Raw genomic sequence first — 20,869 nt, 5'->3', positions numbered from 1 at the left:
CAATGGGTTCTCTACCAATGGGTTCTCTACCGATGGGTTCTCTACCGATGGGTTCTCTACCGATGGGTTCTCTACCGATGGGTTCTCTACCGATGGGTTCTCTACCGATGGGTTCTCTACCGATGGGTTCTCTACCGATGGGTTCTCTACCGATGGGTTCTCTACCGATGGGTTCTCTACCGATGGGTTCTCTACCGATGGGTTCTCTACCGATGGGTTCTCTACCAATGGGTTCTCTACCAATGGGTTCTCTACCAATGGGTTCTCTACCAATGCTCTTCTCAAATCCGGAGAAGACGAGTGCTCGTAGCACTAGGTAGCTAAAGTAAGGATTCCCAAACCTCGTCCTTTTCACACATTTTTAATGATAAATTGACACACTTCGGGTTTTACAGTCATGTCTCTTAATAAGTAAAACTGTTCTAAAAAACAAAGGCAGCTGAACTACACATAAACAACCCATGATACTCACTCAAGACGCAGTGGCAAAATGAGTGCGCATGCTTGCAGCGCACGAAAAATTTCATGTGCGGAAAGGATTGGGAACGACAATATTTCCATAGAAACACCATCGTGGCAAAACAGCGGCATTTTTGAAATTCTCATTGTTTGGTTGCATTTTGTGGAGATAGGCCCAAACCAAAACAGATAAAGTTGCAGTTTTCAGGAAAGTTTCCTCTGAACCTCCTCACTCAACAAAAGAAATATTGCGGTAACAGCTGCAAATTTAGTAACCGCAGTAGTGCATCGGTAACATGGCTAAGATGTTTATAGCACCTTCTATCGCTTTAGCGCTTCCTTTTATCGCCTCCTCAAAAGGAAAACTCCCAGAAAAATTAGATCGTTGTCTCAGCAGGAAAACCCGCATCATCTTTGTTTGCAAAGGGAGAGCAGTAACCTTGAACGCTCAAATGGCTCGAGTAACGGAGCATGCGCACCCATTTTGCCGTTGTTGTCACTCTGTGGTCGTAGTTGATCAAGAACTCAAGATAACGCGAATTGTAAGTCACGTATCTTAACATCGTAGTTTTCAAGTAAATATACACCAGTAAAATGATTTGATTACACAATCTCTGTCAACACGCTATTTCTATTCATGTCAGTAGTGGTGTCTATTCCCGCTACTGAAATACTTAACTTTCTGCATCAGCATTTCTTACCAAAAAAACAACTTTGCTTGTATCTACTAAGCCTCGATCGGATACAATTATACTCTTCCTTCGGCTTTATTCCTGAAAAACTGAAATGGAGTTGGTTTATCGTGTTGGCAACGACAGCTTTTTCAAGGTCGGTGGATCACAGAGTCAGCGATAATCTGCGAAAAAAATAAAAAATTTAGCGTTTATTTGAAATAACATGCCATATTCCAGTCCTACTTAGCTGTGGGACTGGCCAAGCTGGGTTATCTGTGGCACGGTGTGGGGAAGGACTAATTTATTATGGGGTAGGAGACGTGACGTCATCTAACATGGTCGTTAAGATGTACGGCGTGTTTTAATCTAGTTCTCAGGGTCCTCTCTCTTCCCCCTCTCGCACGAATTCTTACGGAAAATTGGATTTTCTTCGAGGTACTTGAGCTTCATGCACCTCAAAGGTTGAAAATTGTGACGAATAAAGTTCGTTGATCTTTAACAGAAATGTCCGTCGGAGACAAAAGAACAGCTGAAGCAATTGAGAGGTCCTGTGGTAGAATTCTTGTTACGAGATCAAATCGACTTATTAATGTCGTAAGTTGCATTATTATGTTCATTGAAGAACTTATGTTGGGTTTAATAAAAGCTAACGTAAATGATAAGTACTTACAGGCCGACAGCGAGACCAGATGAGAAAATGAACACGAGGTGAGCGGACAACACTGGAGAAAAGAACAAGACAAATTGGATTTAAACTCAAGGATCTTTGTGGTGGAGAGTAACTTTAGAAGAAAATTCTTGAACTAGTTCGTTCTCATGAGAATATCAGTTGAAATTTGCTTGTTCGCCCTCTCATGTTGATGTAACTCTCGCGAACTTTCTAGAACATTCTATCAAACAATACAATCATAATTTACCAGAAACTTCAAAATTACTTTTCTTTTATCTACTACAAGAAAAGGAATTTTGAAGTCACCGGTACCTTTTAGAATGCCTTATAAATGTTAAATAGACCGGTCACCGAGTAAAGAAGTTGTTTTTGTCAGCAAAGAACGACTTCTTGAAGAAGCTACTGTTGTTTGCAGTGGAGGTATGCCTATAGTCGAGAGTTTCAGAAGAGATTTTACGGTAGCAGTCGGTTTGATGTGAGTTTGTATCCGTGGTGACTGAAGGTTAATTTAGTAGTGGACTTTAGTTTATTTAATGGTAGACTGTGTTGTTTAGGAGTTGTCCCCTTGAAATAGTAAAACTGAATAAATTAGTTTGTTTCGTAAGATAGAGCAATTTTCAATTCAACGTCGATAGCGATCCGAGATTGCGTTGGATTTGCTTTACTTCGTTCTGTGATTGGTCCGAAAAAATCGCGGCCACTCTCTCAACCAAAAAAGCCAATCACGCATGCGTTGTCCTGCGCTTTAGGCAGTTTGCTTGTTTTTACTTTGAATCTTATTGGCTCTGAAAGGTATTTCTCCTATCTTCTGATTGGCTTTTGTAATAACTTTGGTTTTGGTTTTACAACACTCAATCCAAAAGCACTCCATTTTGAAAGGGTATTTTTTCTAGTCGGTTTTATTATACCGCAGCATCTCCCAGTTATAAAATGAATGATTTGAAACAATTTTTGTTAGAGTTAAACCAGACTAACCTGAGCCGGAAGTTGGGCAAACGTCACCACATTGTTTTACAGATTTCAAGTGTTTTTTCGCATAGTACGTGAAATTCTTTTTCACGTCAGCACAGCGATACTCTTCATTGGCCAAAAAAACGTAACCACAGCGGGTTTTATTGAACTCGTCCTTGTCACATTTCTTATCTTCGTTAGGTGACATCTTGATGCTACATGACTTGGTCACTGTGATGGTTCCTCTATTGCTGCAAGATGTGCAATCTGGTGACGAGTACTCGGTGCCTATGCTGAAAGACGCTGAAAATATATAACTGCCAAGTGAATATATAGAGTATTGTTAATCACAGCAGCTTCTTCACACTAAAAAAGCCAATCACGACTTTGTCGCATGCGTTGTCCCGCGCTTTAAGAAGTTTGCTTTATTTTACTTTGAATCTTATTGGCTGTGAAAGGTATTTCTCCTATCTTCTGATTGGCCTTTGTAATAACTTTGGTTTTGCTTTTACATCACTCAATCCAAAAGCATCCCATTTTAAAAGGGTATTTTTTCTTGTCGGTCTAATTATACCGTAGCATCTCCCAGTTGTAAAATGAATGATTTAAAACAATTTTTGCTAGAGTTAAACTGGACCAACCTGTGCCGGTAGCTGGACAAACGTCATCACATTGTTTTACAGGTTTCAAGTATTTTTTCTCGTAGTACGTGAAATTCTTTTTCAGGTCAGCACAGCTGTACATTTTATCGACCATAGTAACGTAACCACAACTGATTTTATTGAACTCGTCTTTGTCACATTTCTTATGGTCGTTAGGTGGCATCTTGATGCTACATGACTTGGTCACCGTGATGGTTCCTCCATTGCTGCAAGATGTGCAATTTGGTGACGAGTACTCGGTGCCTATGCTGAAAGACGCTGAAAATATTTAACTACAAGGTGAATATACTATATACTGTATACAGAGTATTGTTAATCACAGCAGCTGCTTCACAGTTCCAAGTTTGCAATTCGTGTTAATCTTCTCCATTGCTATTAATACACTTCTTTTTCCTTTTTGTTTCAGATTTACCTCTTTGGTTTTATTTCTATTTTAGCTTTATTCCTAAAATTTCAATTCGTCCGCGTCGACAAATACGATTTAAGAATTCGTGATATTTTACCCTTGGTAACCTGTCATTGCTGTCAGCACAAATCCCGTGAGATACTGGGGCCGTCTTTTCTCCAAACTGGGCCTGCTCATGCGGTTAATTTTTAATTAATTTATGAACAGCTATGGAATAGTGATTCAGTGAAATGCACGATCACGGTTTTTATAAAAAGGTGCTGATCCCGACAATTTCACACGGAAAAAAATGAAATTATATAAAATAGAAAACGAGAAAAAAGAAGGAAGCAAGAGAGAGAAGAATTGAAAATTAAACAAAGTTTCTTGAGGGACATGTCCCTGGAAACCCAAATTCCAACCCTTCCCCATACTGTTAAATTTTTATTCTGTTGTCCTTAGTTTTTAAGAACACAAAAATGTCTCTTACCATTAGGTGCGGTGAACACAGACGATGATGGTGATGTTGTGACAGTGGCACTTGGGGTACTTGCTGGGTTTGAAGCAAGTGCATGTTGCATACAACATATCAAAAATAATACAAACTTTAGGCGGTGAGGGTAAGTCATCTGTCAAAGCGGAAGCAAATGGTATTGCAATTAACTCATGATAAAAAAAAAACACAGAGAGAGAAATTTAAAATAGCGAACAAGAGACCAATATTTTCGAGCAGATGTGAATAAGGTGTTATGGGTTATGTCTCTGTATCAATCCACTCTTTTACATGAACACCTTAGTTTGACTGATGCCCGACAAGGTTTTGCTTTGCAGGCTTCAGAGTACCTCTTAGGTGTAATTTTAATTACATGGCAAGGGAAGAAGTAAATTTATTCCCGCGTAGCGGTATCTGTCCACCGCCTCGAGCTTCAGACAAAGCGACTCGGTCTTCTGTTTATGAGAAAGAGCAGGACTATAATTACCCGATAATGGAGCTCGTTCTCAAGTAAACAGAATATTGGGTCTGAAATTGCATCAGAAAGCCAACTTGAAAGACGTCTTTTATCTTACAGAATCACAATTTGTGCCAAGAGTGCAATTAATTTCCCTCATCAGTCGCTATTAAAATAGAGTTCAAAAGCGAACGTCTTTATTGAAAATTCGCTCTGTAGGAGGCTGGCTGGCTCTTAATATCAGTGTCGCTGTAATTAAGTGACAAGGATTGGCAGATTTCAGTGTAAAAGCATTTTCCTAGATCTTCGCCTTCACTGAAAAGAAGCGTTTGACAGTTTCACTGGCAGAGAGTTTCCAAAGCGAGGAAATTTACATAAGAAATTTAACAAGTTTCTTCCCAAGTTCTGCTGTTAGCGCCTCAGGGCTGTCTATTTTTGGAAAAGGAAAGTATTTATCAGGGCACATGCAGATACGAGTTTAAACAGAGAGAAATGAAATAGTTAGAGCCCAGAATTCAGCCATCTGAGCGGCTTATGTAATTCTCTCGTTTTTCAAATGCAAAGTTTGTTAGACTGAATGAAACAGATACAGAGAATTTAGAGCAAATCGAGGAGACCTTTAGAAACGGGCGTAGTTTACACTTCGCAGCGCAAAGAATGATTGGTTTCTAAATCGGCTTCCGGAGACATATTCCTCACTGGTCGCTATATATAAGGAAGCTTTAAAGATTTCGAAAATCACGCGATGATACTTATTAAAACGTGTACCACAGAACTGTAAAAAGTAAAAAGAAATGCAGCATAGATAACGGAAAGATGACAGAGCAACAAATACACTCATCCTGCGGTATTTACAAGAGTACGGAGTTTAAGTTGTCACTACTGAGACTTGTGATAAAACTTTGCCGGAAAAACGTAGCTTATTGTTATTACAGCGACCTGTGGAAAAACGTAACTTATTTCCCTGTAAGATTTTCGCCAATAGCTCGATGCGTTAACCGTTTCTGACTATTTACTGTATCTCTTGAATCGTAACAATATCATGCTTATTAATAGATCTTGACATCTGGTCTGCAACTGATATTAGCATTCGGGGATGAAAATAGGCTTAGATAAACCTAAAATCAATGATTACATTTATTAAATTTGTTCCAAAGGAAATTAAGTAAATTGCTTAGCATCACACTTAAGATGTTTCGCTGAAAGTGTTTACTTTAGTTAAGACTGTATGATTCAAGATTGAAAAGGTCCTCGTTTTAGCGCGAGAAAATGTGCACCGAGTAGGTGTTAAAAATTATCAAGCTGCAAAATCAAATAAGGAGGACTGGTGAGTCGTTGAGAAATTTAGTATTAAAACGGATGGCCAGTTCATTCTCTTTACCTTCGAAGCGACGAAATTCGACCTTCTGAATACGAACATCGTTTAACCATAAACACTAAATGAACAATAGAAACAAAGAGTTAAAATGATGATCCATACCTTGCAAATAATTTCCACTGATGTAAATGGTTTTGTGCTCAGTGAGTTATAGTAAATGTCGCCGAGATCAAGAAAGCCTTCCCTATTGGGAAAAATAACCGGAAACTGAAACTCGGGCTTATAACTGTCAGCCTTTTTGTTGCTAAGGAAACGAGAATCAGAAATTTTAAACCAATCCAACTCTAGCCCTAGGGCTTGAATATTTACAGAACGATTTCCAGAAAAGGAATTACTTGCTCCAGTGAGTGCGTGTGCGAACGATTTCCGAGGTCTTTTTTTCGAACTTTCCTGTTTTAGCCGGTGTTGAGAGGATTTCAGATCTCCGGTAAACACATTCTTTGCGGAAGAGAGGGGGTTGGGGCAACCTTCGTTGTATCCCACCTGACCGGCTTGCCACCTCATCTCCAGAACATTTCAATCGGTAAAATACCAGGCTTCTGTTTCCATGGAGAGAAAGGCGGAAGAAGCGATAGTGCTCTAACTTATTTTTAAGTTGCAGCTTATAAACATTTTTGTGATCTTTATTTTCTTTTGGGTGCTCTACCAATGCTCTTCTCAAATAAGGAGAAGACGAGTGCTCGTAGCACTAGGTATCTAAAGTAAGGATTCCCAAACCTCGTCCTTTTCACACATTTTTAATGATAAATTGACACACTCCGGGTTTTACAGTCATGTTTCTTAATAAGTAAAACTGTTCTAAAAAACAAAGGCAGCTGAACTACACATAAACAACCCATGATACTCACTCAAGACACAGTGGCAAAATGAGTGCGCATGCTTGCAGCACACGAAAAATTTCATGTGCGGAAAGGATTGGGAACGACAATATTTCCATAGAAACACCATCGTGGCAAAACAGCGGCATTTTTGAAATTCTCATTGCTTGGTTGCATTTTGTGGAGATAGGCCCAAACCAAAACAGATAAAGTTGCCGTTTTCAGGAAAGTTTCCTTTGAACCTCCTCACTCAACAAAAGAAATATTGCGGTAACAGCTGCAAATTTAGTAACCGCAGTAGTGCATCGGTAACATAGCTAAGATGTTCACAGCACCTTTTATCGCTTTAGCGCTTCTTTTCATCGCCTCCTCAAAAGGAAAACTCCCAAAAAATGGATCGTTGTCTCAGCAGGAAAACCCGCATCATCTTTGTTTGCAGAGGGAGAGCAGTAACCTTGAACGCTCAAATGGCTCGAGTGACGGAGCATGCGCACCCATTTTGCCGCTGTCCACACTCTGTGATCGTAGTTGATCAAGAACTCAAGATAACGTGAATCGTAAGTCAAGTATCTTAACATCGTAGTTTTCAAATAAATAAACATCAATAAAATGATTTGATTGCACAATCTCTATCAACACGCTATTTCTATTCATGTCAGTAGTGGTGTCTATTCCCGCTACTGAAATACTTAACTTTCCGCATTAGCATTTCTAACAAAAACACTTGGCTTGTATCTGCTAAGCCTCGATTGAAAACAAATATACTCTTTCTACGGCTTTACTCCTGAAAAACTGAAATGGAGTTGATTTATCGTGTTGACAACTACAGCTTTTTCAAGGTCGGTGGATCACAGAGTCTGCGATAATCTGCAAAAAAAAAAAATGAAAAATTTGGTGCTTTTTTGAAATTACATGCCATATTCCAGTCCTACTTAGCTCTGGGACTGGCCAAGCTGGGTTACCTGTGGTACAGTGCGGGGAAAAACTAATCTGTTAAGGGAAAGGAGACGGGACGTCATCTAACATGGCCATTAAGATGTGCGGCGTGTTTCAATCTTGTTCCCAGGGTCCTCTCTCTTCCTCTCTCGCACGAATTCTTATGAAAAATTGGATTTTCTTCGAGGTGCTTGAGCTTCATGCACCTCAAAGTTTTAAAATTGTGACGAATAAAGTTTGTTGATCTTTAACAGAAATGTCTGTTGGAGACAAAAGAACAGCTGAAGCAATTGAAAGGTCTTGTGGTAGAATTCTTGCTACGAGATCACATCGACTTATTAATGTCGTTTAGTTCCATTGTTACGTTGATTGAAGAACTTATGCTGGGTTTAATAAAAGCTTGTGTAAATGATAAGTACTTACAGGCCGACAGCGAGACCAGATGAGATCAAAGTGCTCTGTGAGCAAACTCGTGAATTGACACATGATTTTTGAGATTATGTTTAATGTTATCTGGTTTAGGGAATTTTGTGGTTGATTGTCATCTAGAGTACGAGCAGTAGTTCAGTGTTCGCTAATGTAGCAAAGAAACAAAGTAACGTTGGGACAAGAAGGCATTACAATTGAAATGATCATGCTATTACATTTAACAAGGTGGATGATGTAATGTGTTTTAAACGTCTATCATTTTTGTTTCTGGTTCAAAAGAAAAGGTTGGAAGTAAATGTGGGTGAAAAGTGAAATTTACTGTCTTTCGTTGTAAATATTAGAAAGTCAAGGCAATACTGTCTTAATGAAAACATTAACGATTCCCTCTTTATCAAATGAGACAAACGGGAACGAGTTTTGAGTGATATAACTAAGCCAAGCCTGCCACCGTCATTTTAGGAAAGCACACTCCGACATCCGTCAGAAGGAGGTCATCTCGGGTAGATTTCCGATTACGAAATCCGAGCTCGCCCGATGTTGTCTTCGTGATGAAGGCCCTACACGTGCTTCGTTTTCGCTCATGACTTCGTATTAGGCGTAAGATAGTGCTTTTTTTTTTGTTGCTTACCTTCATTACAGACTCCACAAAATTTTTGCGATGCCTCCTTTTCACGGATGACCGATTACAACTACAACATAGTAACACCTCCACGAAATCTGTCAAAAGGAGGATTTTAAAACACCGGAAATGGAGAGGAAAGATAAATGATACGGTCGATTGACTCCCAGACAATTGAATGGTCTAAACTAGCAAAGGCGGGAAATTTGTCATCATGCGAGATATCAAAGTATCTGTTTGCTCACTCAATTCGTATTCAGCGTTCGGCCGTATTCCAATCGATAATTTCGCTTTCTGAACAAAATTTCCAATTCTATGATGGCACGTAAATTAACTTGTCAAGAAGTGAGTTCATTGTTTGAGAGAAAGTTGTCTGAAAGGTGAGGTCTCTCCTGAAGTCTACTATGAAAAAGAATTCGCGCAGGATGAAAAAAAAGAAAGTAGACTATAAAAGGCTGCCAGTATCTCAGAAGAAAAATCCTTTCACTGGACGTGTAGGGGAAAGAGGAAACAACATGAAAAGGGGGTATAACGTCAGCTTAAACGATATAGAACGCCAGCCTGCCAAACAGCCGAAACTCGCACACATCAAGAATGCCAACTCAAGCGCTGAGGCTCAAATAAACATAAACCCATAAAAAAATTCAAACGCCAATCAAACTGTAAAGGCAAGCACCCCTTACACACCAAACACGACCACATGCATCACCAACACCGCAAACGCAAACACCATCTCCTCCATTAACACAACCTCGAGCACGACCAGCACTGCAAACACATGCATCATCCTTACAGTAAACGCGACAACGAACACAAACCTGGCCCAGCAAAATAAAAAAGATGGTGAAGTAGAATTTGTAAAGACCTCTCACAGAAGCGCCTCAAAGGCCGGTAAATTCCATCTCTCGGAACAGGACATTAGCACCACTTCAACTGGAGACTGGCTCACCGACCACTCAGTCTGTTCTGAGGGAACAGTTCCCTCACGCAAGAGGATTGGAAAATACAACTTTGGGGCCTATTTTTAATTTTTCTGTTCAAAAAGGCCAATTTTCATAAATCCTGAATACTGGCAGCCATCATTGGGTGTTGGTATCTACTGTAGGATGCTACACTCCTTCTGTAGTTTATCTGTACGACAGCCTGTTTTCGGGAAGAATTGCAGCCCTCGTGCAGAAACAGATTGCATCAATTATATACGACGAAGGAACCAGTTTTAAGGTCATTGTACCAAATGTGCAACACCAGAACAATTCCGATGACTGTGGAGTTTATGCTATTGCTTTTCTGGTTTCGCTACTACATGGCCTCAATCCTTCTAATCTGACATTTGACAGGAAGCTGATAAGACAACATCTTTTAAAGAGCCTGGAGAGTGGATCATTCGACCTCTTTCCCCTCTCTAAAGTACCCGAGTGTCGAGACAGGAGGCCACTTTTTGTTCAAGAGGTCTCGGTAATGTGCGAGTGTAGAATGCCGAGGGAAGAGTCAGACTCGAAGTCTCCTTCTCGTTGTGTGAAATTTTGTAGCTGCAAGGAGTTTTTTCACAGGAAATGCATTTCAACAATTATTTTGGAAGATTCAAGTGCAAACTGGCGTTGTCCAAACTGCGAAAGAGCCCTTAAGCAGGAAGAGAAAAATAACCATTAATTTAACATGTAGTATTAAAAACTGATTCTCAGAACTTCCCATTAATTGTTTATTAAGATAATCGTCGAAGTGAAATATATATGTGTAGTAATTTTTTATCTATGTAGAAGTCAGCTAAAAGAATTTTTCAAATGTATTCATGAGAAACTGTTTCTTATAGATCTTTCCCTAAGTACGCTCTTGCGTTTAGAATTGAAAATCCTCATCTAAATATTGTAAAAAATATTATCGTAGAATATTTTCAATGATGATCATGGCACAACGCAGATAGAGAAAATATAATAGGTGAGACAAATCACGGATTATCCTTGTCGACAAAAGTAATATCGCCTGCTTTATTATATTCAAACTTAATCTCCGTCCAATCGAGGTAATGTACAATTTTTTTTATCAATTACCATATTAGAAATAACAATATATCGTAACTGCGTTAAATTTATTTCATCAGAAATCCAGAAAATTTCCGGTGTTTTAAAATCTCCTTTTGACAGATTTCGTGAAGATGTCATTACGTTGTAGTTGTGATCGGCCATCCGTGAAAAGTAGGCGTCAAATGTATTTTGTGGAATCTGTCATATAGGTTAGCAACGGAAAAAAATGCAAATATCTTAACGCTAATACAAAGTCATGAGCGAAAACGAAGTAAGTGTTCCTTTCTACTCTAATTTGCGGCTCTAAAATGCGAAATAGGGCCTTCATGAAAACATCGGGCGAGCTCGGATTTCGTCATAAGATATCTACCCGAGATGACCTCTGGTGTTGTAACATCCTCCTTTTGATAGATTTCGTGGAGGTGTTACTATGTTGTAGTTGTAATCGGCCATCCGTGAAAAGGAGGCATCGCAAAAATTTATTGGTGTCTGTAATATAGGTAAGCAACGGAAAAAAAATGCAAATATCTTAAGGCTAATACGAAGTCATGAGCGAAAACGAAGCACGTGTTCGTTTCTACTCTGTTTTGCGGGTCTAATATGCTAAATAGGGCCTTCATCACGAAGACAACATCGGGCGAGCTCGGATTTCGTAATCGGAAATCTACCCGAGATGACCTCCTTCTGACGGATGTCGGAGTGTGCTATCCGTCATTTTAGATCTCCGCCTGGGTAGATTTAAGTCACGTGCTAGGCAACGTATAATCAATAACAAGATAGAATTTCATTTCAGGCCTATTTATCAATTTTGTGGTGTGTAATTTTCGCATTTTAGTACGTTGTATGTATGTTGAATCTTCAAATTGTCTTGAAACTTACAAGAAATTTGTTCTTTAAAAATTCACTGAAAATCGGTAGCTAAAATTGTTTGTCTAAGTGTTATTTGATTTTCGTGTTAACTTGTTATTTAGTCAGTCGCCGGCATCTTTTGTTGCTTCACACAGGAAAAACACATGCGACGAAACGTAATGATCAATTTTGTCCTCAATCTCACGCTATAACAGAAAAAGCTTTTGAACATCTGTAAACTCCGAGCGCTTCGCAGTAAGTGATATTTTCAATGAATCTTCGGATTGTTTTCAAGTTCAAGGATTGTAAATTACAATTTTATGAAAACCGAAGGTTGTTGTTATTTCAGTGTGAATCCTTGAATGCTTGCCAGTCGCTGGCGCCGCTTGTTGAAACTAAAACGAAAAAAAAACTCTTTTAAGATTATCATTGGCTTCTTTTTCACCCCACCACTATTCTTAGCAACAAAGGTCGCCATTTCGTCTGTTTATTGCTCGCCAAAAACTATCAAATGTACTCAAAAGCCTAAAATCTAAAAAAAGTTTACAGGAATCGACCAATCGAGCGAGCGAGCGAGCGAGCGAGCGAGCGAGCGAATGCTATTCCCCACATCGTACCTATAACTCGCTCTTGCGCATGCGCGCAATTCACGAGTTAAAAATGAACACGAGGTGAGCGGACATCACTACAGAAAAGAACAAGACAAATTGGATTTAAATTCAAGGATCTCTGTGGTGGAGAGTAACTTTAGATACAGATCGCATGCAAATTTCTCGAACTGGTTCGTCCTCAAGAGAATATCAGTTGATATTCGCTTGTTCGTCCTGTAATGTGGTTTTTGTCGAATGTTGATGTAACTCTCGCGAACTTTCTAGAACATTCTATCAAGCAATATAATACAATCATAATTTACCGGAAACTTCAAAATTATTTTTTTTGTATCGGTTACAAGGAAAGGAATTTTGAAATCACCGGTACCTTTTAGAATGCCTTATAAATGTGAAATAGACCGGCCACCGAGTAAAGAAGTTGTTTGTGTCGGCAAAGAACGACTTTTTGAAGAAGCTACCAGGAGCTATTGTGGTTTGCAGTGGAGGTATGCCTATAGTCGAGAGTTTCAGAAGAGATTTTACGATAGCATTCGGTTTGATGTGAGTTTGTATCCGTGGTGACTGAAGGTTGATTTAGTAGTGGACTTAAGTTTAGTTAATGGCAGATTGAGTTGTTTAGGAGTTGTCCCCTTGAAATAGTAAAACTAAATAAATTAGTTTGTTTCACAAGATAGAGCAATTTTCAATTGAATTTCGTGAGTGATCCGAGATTGCGTTGGGTTTGCTTTACTTCGTTCTGTTATTGGTCCGGAAAAATCGCGGCCACTCTCTCAACCAATCACATCGATCCAAAACTGGAGCCAATCACGACTTCGTCGCACGCGTTGTCCCGCGCTTAGGTAGTTTGCTTGTCTTACTCTGAATCTTACTGGCTCTGAAAGGTATTTCTCCTTTCTTCTGATTGGCCTTTGTAATAACTTTGGTTTTGGTTTTACAACACTAAATCCAGAACCACTCCATTTAAGTAGGGTATTTTTCCTGTCGGTTTAATTATGCCGTAGCATCTCCCAGTTATGAAATGAATGATTTAAAACTATTTTTGTTAGAGTTAAACGAGACTAACCTGAGCCGGAAGCTGGACAAACGTCATCACATTGTTTTACAGGTTTTATGTGTTTCTTCTCATAGTACGTGAAATTCTTTTTCACGTCAGCACACCAGTACACTTTATCGACCATAGTAACGTAACCACAGCTGGTTTTATTGAACTCGGCCTTGTCACATTCCTTGTCTTTGTTAGGTGGCATCTTGATGCTACATGACATGGTCACTGTGATGGTTCCTCCATTGCTGCAAGATGTGCAATCTGGTGACGAGTACTCTATGCTGATAGACGCTGAAAATATATAACTGCCAAGTGAATATACAGAGTATAGTTAATCACTGCAGCTACTTCACAGTTCCAAGTTTGCAATTCGTGTTAATCTGCTCCATTGCTATTAATCCTTTTCTTTTTCCTTTTTGTTTCAGACTTACCTCTTTGGTTTTATTTCTATTTTCGGTTCACCCCTAAAATTCAAATTCGTCCGCGTCGACAAATACGATTTAAGAATTCATCATATTTTTACCCTTGGTAACCTGTCATTGCTGTCAGCACAAATTCCGTGAGAGACTGGGGCCCTCTATATTCCAAACTGGGTCAGCTAATGCGGTTAATTTTCAATTAAAGTATAGACAGCTATGAAATAATTATTCAGTGAAACGCAGTTCATTCTTTAATTAATGTATAAACAGCTATGAAATAATGATTCAATGAAACGCGCGATTACGGTTTTATAAAAAAAAGGTAATTATGCCGACAATTTCACACAGAAATAAAAAATGAAATTATATAAAATAGAAAGCGTGGAAAAAAAGAAAGAGAAAGAGAGAGAAAAATTAAACAAAGTTTCTTGAGGGACATGTCCCCAGAACCCAAATTTCAAGCTTTCCCCATACTGTTAAACTTTTATTCTGTTGTCCTTAGTTTTAAGAACACAAAAATGTCTCTTACCATTACGTATGGTGGACACGGATGATGATGTTATGACAGGGGCACTTGCAGTATTCACATCAGCACTTGATGATGTGGTTGTATCGTGGATTGTTGAGGTTGGCACTACTGTGGCTGTAGCGGAAGCTTTTTTTGTCGCCGTCATTGAAGCTCCTGTGGTGTACGTCCCCACAAAATAGTAAAATTGAATCAATTAGTTTATTTCATAAGATAGAACAATTATCAATCCAATGGCGAAAGTAATCCGAAAAAGCGATGGTTTGCTTTACTTCGTTCTGTGATTGGTCCAAAACACTCGCGGCTACTCTCTCAACTAATCACATCGATCGAAAACTAAAGCCAATCACGACTTTGTCGCACGCTTTGGCTCGCACTTTAGGCAGTTTGCTTGTTTTTACTTTGAATCTTACTGGCTCTGAAGGTATTTCTCCTTTCTTCTGATTGACCCTCTGTGATAACTTTGGTTTTGGGTTTAAAACACTCAATCCAAAATCACTCCATTTAAGTAGAGTATTTTTTCTGTCGGTTTTATTACACTGTAATATCTCCTAGTTGTAAAATGAATGATTTGCAACATTTTTTTTTATAGTTGAACAAGAACAATTCAGAGGAAGCTGGGAAACGTCATCACATAGATTTACACGTTTCCAGTGTTCTTTTTCATGGTACGTGAAATTCTGTTTCACTTCAACAAAGCCATACGTCTTATCAGGCAATTTAGCGTTTCAATTATATAATCCTCATCTTTTCCCTTTTTGTTTCAGATTTACGTCTTCGGTTTGATTTCTTTTGTCGTTTCATTCCTAAAATTTTTAATTCGTCCGCGTCGACAAATACGATTTAAAAATTCATAATATTTTATCCTTAGTAACCAGTCACTGCTATCAGCAAAAATCCGGTGAGAGACTGGGGCCGTCTATTCGCCATACTGGGCCTCCTCGTGCAGTTCATTCTTTAATTAGTTATGAACAGCTATGAAATAATGATTCAGCACAACGCGCGAACACGGTTTTTATAAAAAAAAAGGTACTTATCCCGACAATTTCACACAGAAATAAAAAAAGAAATTATGTAAAATAGAAAACGAGAAAAAAGAAAGAAAGCAAGAGAGAGAAGAATTGAAAATTAAACAAAGTTTCTTGAGGGACATGTCCCTAGAAACCCAAATTCCAACCTTTCCCCATACTGTTAAATTTTCATTCTGTTGTTCTTAGTTTTTAAGAATACAAAACTGTCTCTTACCATTACTTATGGTAGACACATTGGCACTTGGGGTACTTGCTGAGTTTGAAGCAAGTGCATGTTGCATACAACATATCAAAAGTAATACTAACTTTAGGCGGTGAGGGGAAGTCATCTGTCAAAGCGAAAGCGAATAGTATTGCAATTAACTCATGATAACAAACACAGAGAGAAAAATTCAATATAGCGAACAAGAGGCGAATGTTTTCTAATAGATTTGGTTAAGAAGTTGTAAGCTATGTCTTTGGATCAATCCACTCTTTACATGAATACCTTAGTTTGACTGACGCCCACCAAGGTTTTGTTTTGCTGGCTTTAGAATGTCTCTTTGGCGTAATTTTAATAACGTGGGAAGGGAAGCGGTAAATTTATTCTCGCGTGGCGGTATATGTCCACCGCCTCGAGCTACAGACAGCGACTCGGTCTGTTCATGAGAAAGAGCAGGCCCTGGTTGTTCGAAGGTTGGATAACGCTATCCATTATATAAAACTCTATCCGGTGGATAACGATATATGTCTAGCTATCAGTTATCCGCCGGATAGCGATTTATCCGTTGGATAGCGTTATCCACTCTTATACAACTGGGCCCAGGACCATAATTACCCGGAAATGGAGTTAGTTTTCAAGTAAACAGAGTATTGGGTCTGAACTTGAAAACAGCCAACTTGAAAAACCTCTTTTATATTCCAGAATCACAATGCGTGCCAAGAATGAGATGGATTGCCCTTATCAGTCGCCATTAAAATTGAGTTCAAAAGCGAACATCTTTATTGAAAATGCGCTCTGTAGGAGGCTGGTTAAGGAACAAATACACTCTCAGTCTGCGGTATTTACAATATTAGAGAGAGTAAGTTGTTACTACAGCGACCTGTGGAAAAACGTAACTTATTTCCCTGTAAGATTTTCGCCGATAGCTCGATGCGTTAACCGTTTCTGACGGTACGACATCTTCACTTCTGCATAACATGTGAGTGTAATGTTGAATTCAATGGAAACCTTGACTTAATTGCTGTCGAAGTTTCTTGCCAAGAGAGTGTAAAAGTTTGTGATGTTACGTTTTTGTTCCGTATGGGACAGCTAAGAAATGTACAAAGTTTTTAAACCCACGTGTTTTGCTTTTGTTTTGCTCATTAGATCTTAAGTTTCGCTACGTTCTTGTTTCTATCGCCGTTGTTGCTCTCTTTCACTCCCTATTTCCTCTATCTGTTGAATCGTAACAACACCATAATTTAGACTAGATCTTGATATCTAGTCTGCAACTGATATCAGCATTCGGAGATAAAAATAGGCTTAGGTAAACCTCAAATCAATGATTAATTTTATCAAATTTTATCAAACTTCAAAGGAAATTTAGTAAATTGTTTAGCCTCACAGTTAAGATGTTTCGCTGAAAGTGTTTACTTTTGTTAAGACTGTATGATTCAAGATTGGAAAGGTGCTCGTTTTAGCGCGAGAAAATGTGCACCGAACGGGTGTTAAAAATTACTAGGCCGCAAAATCAAATGAAGAAGACTGGTGAGTCGTTGAGAAATTAAGTATTAAAACGGATGGCCAGTTCATTCTCTCTGACGTCGAAGAGACGAAATTCGACCTTCTGAATACGAACATCGTTTAACCATAAACACTAAATGAACAATAGAAACAAAGAGTTAAAATGACGATCCATACCTTGCATCTGATCTCCACTGATGTAAACGGTTTTGTGCTCAATTAGCTATAGTAAATGTCGCCGAGATCAAGAAAGCCTTCCCTGTTGAGTAAAATAACCTAAACTGAAACTCGGTCTTATAACTGTTAGCCTTTTTGTTGCTAAGGAAACGAGAATCAGAAATTTCAAACAAATCCAACTCTAGCCCCAGGGCTTGAATATTTACAGAACGATTTCAGAGAGGAATTACTTGCTCCAGTGAGTTCATGGGCGAACGATATCCAGGCCTTTTTTTTCGAACTTTTCTGTTTTAGCCGGTGTTGAGAGGATTTCAGATCTCGGTAAACGCATTCTTTGCGGAAGAGAGGGGGTTGGGGCGACCTTCGTTGTATCCCACCTGACCGGCTTGCCACCTCACCTCCAGAACATTTCAATCGGTAAAATACCAGGCTTCTGTTTTCATGGGGAGAAAGGCGGAAGAAGCGATAGTACTCTAACTTATTTTTAAGTTGCATTTTATGAACAGTTTTGTGATTTTTAATTGTCTCTATTTTCTTTTGGGTGCTCTACAAATGGGTTCTCTACCGATGCTCTTCTTAAATTCGGAGAAGGCGAATGCTCATAGCTGAAGCAAGGATTCCCTAAATTCTTCCTCTTCACATTAGCTCTTTAATGATAAATTGACACACTCCGGGTTTTACAGTCATGTTTCTTTGGTAAGTAGAACCTATCTATCGAGGGAGTCTGGAGTCAGGTGAAGAGAAAGTTGATGGCGATGATCGGAACCTCCCAAGGCAAACTTCCGCCCTATCTTGATGAGTTCAACTGGCGAAAAGTCTAGCCGGGTGAATACTTCGGGAAGATGCTAGCGGACATAGCAGAATTCTACCCGCCTAACTGAGCCCGCTTAAAAAAAAAGGTTCCTTTTGGAGCCACCAAATGCAATAAAAGTTATGACACCAACATATATTATAGAACGTACCAACATAACAAAAATTAGGATCGCATTGCAGTATAGGGCGATTCTTAACTGCACTTTTCGATGGAGAATATTAACACACTTTCGTTTAATGCACAGGGAATGTTCGTGTGCCTTAAGGTTTTAGTGGCATTTTGAAAAATTTTAAGCATTTATAGTAAGTTTTACATCGATTTTTGAGTGCAAAAATGCACTAGTAAAGTTATTTCACCGCCTGTCGCTAACCTGTTGGTTACCTGTCGGTGGCCTGTCGGTTTAGTGTCGGCCAACTTTCAGTTGGCCGACTGTCGGTGGAGGGGAGCTGTTCTTCACAAGACTACAGAGCTTAAGTTGTCACTACAGCGACCGGTCATAAAACTTTGCCGGCAAAACGTAGCTTATTGTTACTACAGCGACCTGTGGAAAAACCATAACTTATTTCCCTGTAAGATTTTCGCCAATAGCTCGATGCGTTGACCGTTTCTGACTAGCTACTTACTCTATCTGTTGAATCGTAACAAATTATATCATGATTTAGAATGGATCTTGATATCTGGTCTGCAACTGATATCAGCATTCGGGGATGAAAATAGGCTTAAATAAACCTAAAATCAGTGATTATTTCTATCAAATTTGTTCCAAAGGAAATTACGTGAGTTGCTTAGCCTCACAGATGTTTTACTTAAGGGACCGGTCATTATTTATCGCCTGGGGGGGGTCGGAGTATTTAGGGGGGGATCACATGGTTTTTTGAAGACCTTTAGGGGGGATCAGCCGTAATTGACAAGCATAATGGGGGGGATCAGACCAAAAAAAAAGGAAAAGGACACCAGATGATTACCTTCCAAGAAAATGTATTAAAGATCTGTACGAGGAACATTCTGACAGTATCAGAAACGATCAGGATACCATGAAGAGCTTCTGCTCAAAATATAATGTGGAAGAGAAGCACGTCATTGCATATGTTAATCATTTGAAGGATATTGAGATCCGAAAGGACATCAGAACAAGAGCAGCTCAGGAGCGAAGAAGGCAAGAGGCCGAACGAACGTACAAGGACTTTCAATGGGATAACCTCATCGAGGGTGGCAAAGTTGAAAAGTTGCGGGTAAGAGAACTAGACCTGTATCTCAACAAGCATGGTTTGACGACTGTGGGTCGGAAACTTGACAAAGTGAAGGCCATTCGATGTCACTATTACCGACAGAATAAAGAGACTGTGATAACAGAAGAACTGTCGAGTGATGAAGATGACGTGGAATCCGAGGATGAAGAATCCGAAAGTGGAGAGGCGGAGCGACGATGACTATGTTTTCGTGGATTTGGATGAACAGCCTGAGATTGGCACTTCCTCGACAATTCAGTTCGTATCTGACGAGCAAATATTTACCGTTGTGGTTCAAGGTCCATGAGACGTAAGTACCACTATTAAAATATCACTTGCATATTCAAAAAGTTATTTGGCGGTGGCTGGGAGAAAAGGGGGGGGGGGATCATGAAACTTTCCACTACCGATAAGGGGGGATCTCTAAAAAACTAGATACTCTACGGGGGGATCAGGTAAATGCTCCGATGTGACAACAAAAATACTCCGACCCCCCCCAGGCGATAAATAATGACCGGTCCCTAAAGTGTTTACTTTTGTTAAGACTGTAGGATTCAAGATTAGAAAGTTCTCGTTTTAGTGCGAGAAAATGCACACCGAATAGGTGTTAAAAATTACTAAGCCGCAAAATCAAGTGAAGAAGACTGGTGAGTCGTTGAGAAATTATTAAAACGGATGGTGAGTTCATTCTCACTGCTTTCGAAGCGACGAAATTCGACCTTCTGAATGCGAACATCCTTTCAACCGTAAACACAAAATGAATAATAGAAACAAAGAATTAAAATGATGATCATACCTTGCAATTATGATTCAAGATTGGAAAGTTCCTCGTTTTAGTGCGAGAAAATGAGCACCGAATAAGTGTTAAAAATTACTAAGCCGCAAAATGAAATAAAGAGGACTGGTTAGTCGTTGAGAAATTATTAAAACGGATGGCCAGTTAATTCTCTATGCTTTTGAAGCGACGAAATTGACATTCTGAATGCGAACTTCTTTTCATCATAAAACACTAAATGAACGATAGAAACAAAGAGTTCAAATGATGATCCATACCTTGCAACTGATCTCCACTGATACAAACGGTTTTGCGATCAAATATCTATAGTAAGTGTCGCCGAGATCAAGAAAGCCTTCCCTATTGGGTAAAATAACTTGAAACTGAAAATCGGGCTTATAACTGTTAGCCTTTTTGTCGCTAAGGAAACATAAAACAGACATTTCAAACCAATCCAACCCTAGCCCCAGGGCTTGAATATTTCCAGAACGATTTCCAGAAATTGCTCAGATCTTAGTAAACGCATTCTTTGTAGAAGAGAGGGGATTGGGGTGACCTTCGTTGTATCCCACCTGACCGGCTTGCCTCCTCACCTCCAGAACATGTCAATCGGTAAAATACCCGGCTTCTGTTTCCATGGTGAGAAAGGCGGAAGAAGCGATAGTGCTCTAACTTATTTTTAAGTTGCAGCTTATAAACATTTTTGTGATCTTTATTTTCTTTTGGGTTCTCTACC

The 20,869-nt window shown here is 39.2% G+C and overlaps 1 protein-coding gene across 3 annotated transcripts; it reads right to left on the bottom strand.

Annotated features, from left to right (window-relative positions):
- Positions 1-345: 345 nt before the first annotated feature.
- On the bottom strand, positions 346-20,596 carry LOC149033895 (uncharacterized). Of its 3 annotated transcripts, XM_089194143.1 has the most exons (7): positions 17,316-17,455; positions 15,648-15,762; positions 14,406-14,558; positions 13,476-13,748; positions 12,460-12,486; positions 8,307-8,331; positions 7,591-7,814 (listed from the first exon to the last, which is right to left on the bottom strand). In XM_089194143.1, the coding sequence occupies exons 2-7, from the start codon at positions 15,760-15,762 to the stop codon at positions 7,796-7,798; spliced, it is 612 nt and encodes a 203-aa protein (XP_089050269.1). In that variant the 5' UTR covers positions 17,316-17,455; the 3' UTR covers positions 7,591-7,795. The 3 variants fall into 3 exon arrangements, with proteins under 3 accessions (XP_089050267.1, XP_089050268.1, XP_089050269.1); XM_089194141.1 differs by lacking the exons at positions 7,591-7,814; positions 8,307-8,331; positions 12,460-12,486; ... (2 more) ...; positions 15,648-15,762; positions 17,316-17,455 and adding exons at positions 346-1,315; positions 1,804-1,855; positions 2,779-3,057; ... (1 more) ...; positions 4,292-4,430; positions 20,412-20,596; XM_089194142.1 differs by lacking the exons at positions 7,591-7,814; positions 8,307-8,331; positions 12,460-12,486; ... (1 more) ...; positions 14,406-14,558; positions 15,648-15,762 and adding exons at positions 346-1,315; positions 1,804-1,855; positions 2,779-3,057; positions 3,396-3,674; positions 4,292-4,430 and having other exon boundaries at positions 17,316-17,486.
- Positions 20,597-20,869: the final 273 nt, after the last annotated feature.

The sequence above is a fragment of the Pocillopora damicornis genome, chromosome 14, assembly GCF_964200805.1.
Source record: "Pocillopora damicornis chromosome 14, jaPocDami1.2, whole genome shotgun sequence".
In the NCBI taxonomy this organism is placed as follows: domain Eukaryota; kingdom Metazoa; phylum Cnidaria; class Anthozoa; order Scleractinia; family Pocilloporidae; genus Pocillopora; species Pocillopora damicornis.
The sequence above is the reverse complement of the archived record's forward strand: the minus strand, read 5'-3'. Positions and strand labels throughout refer to the sequence as shown.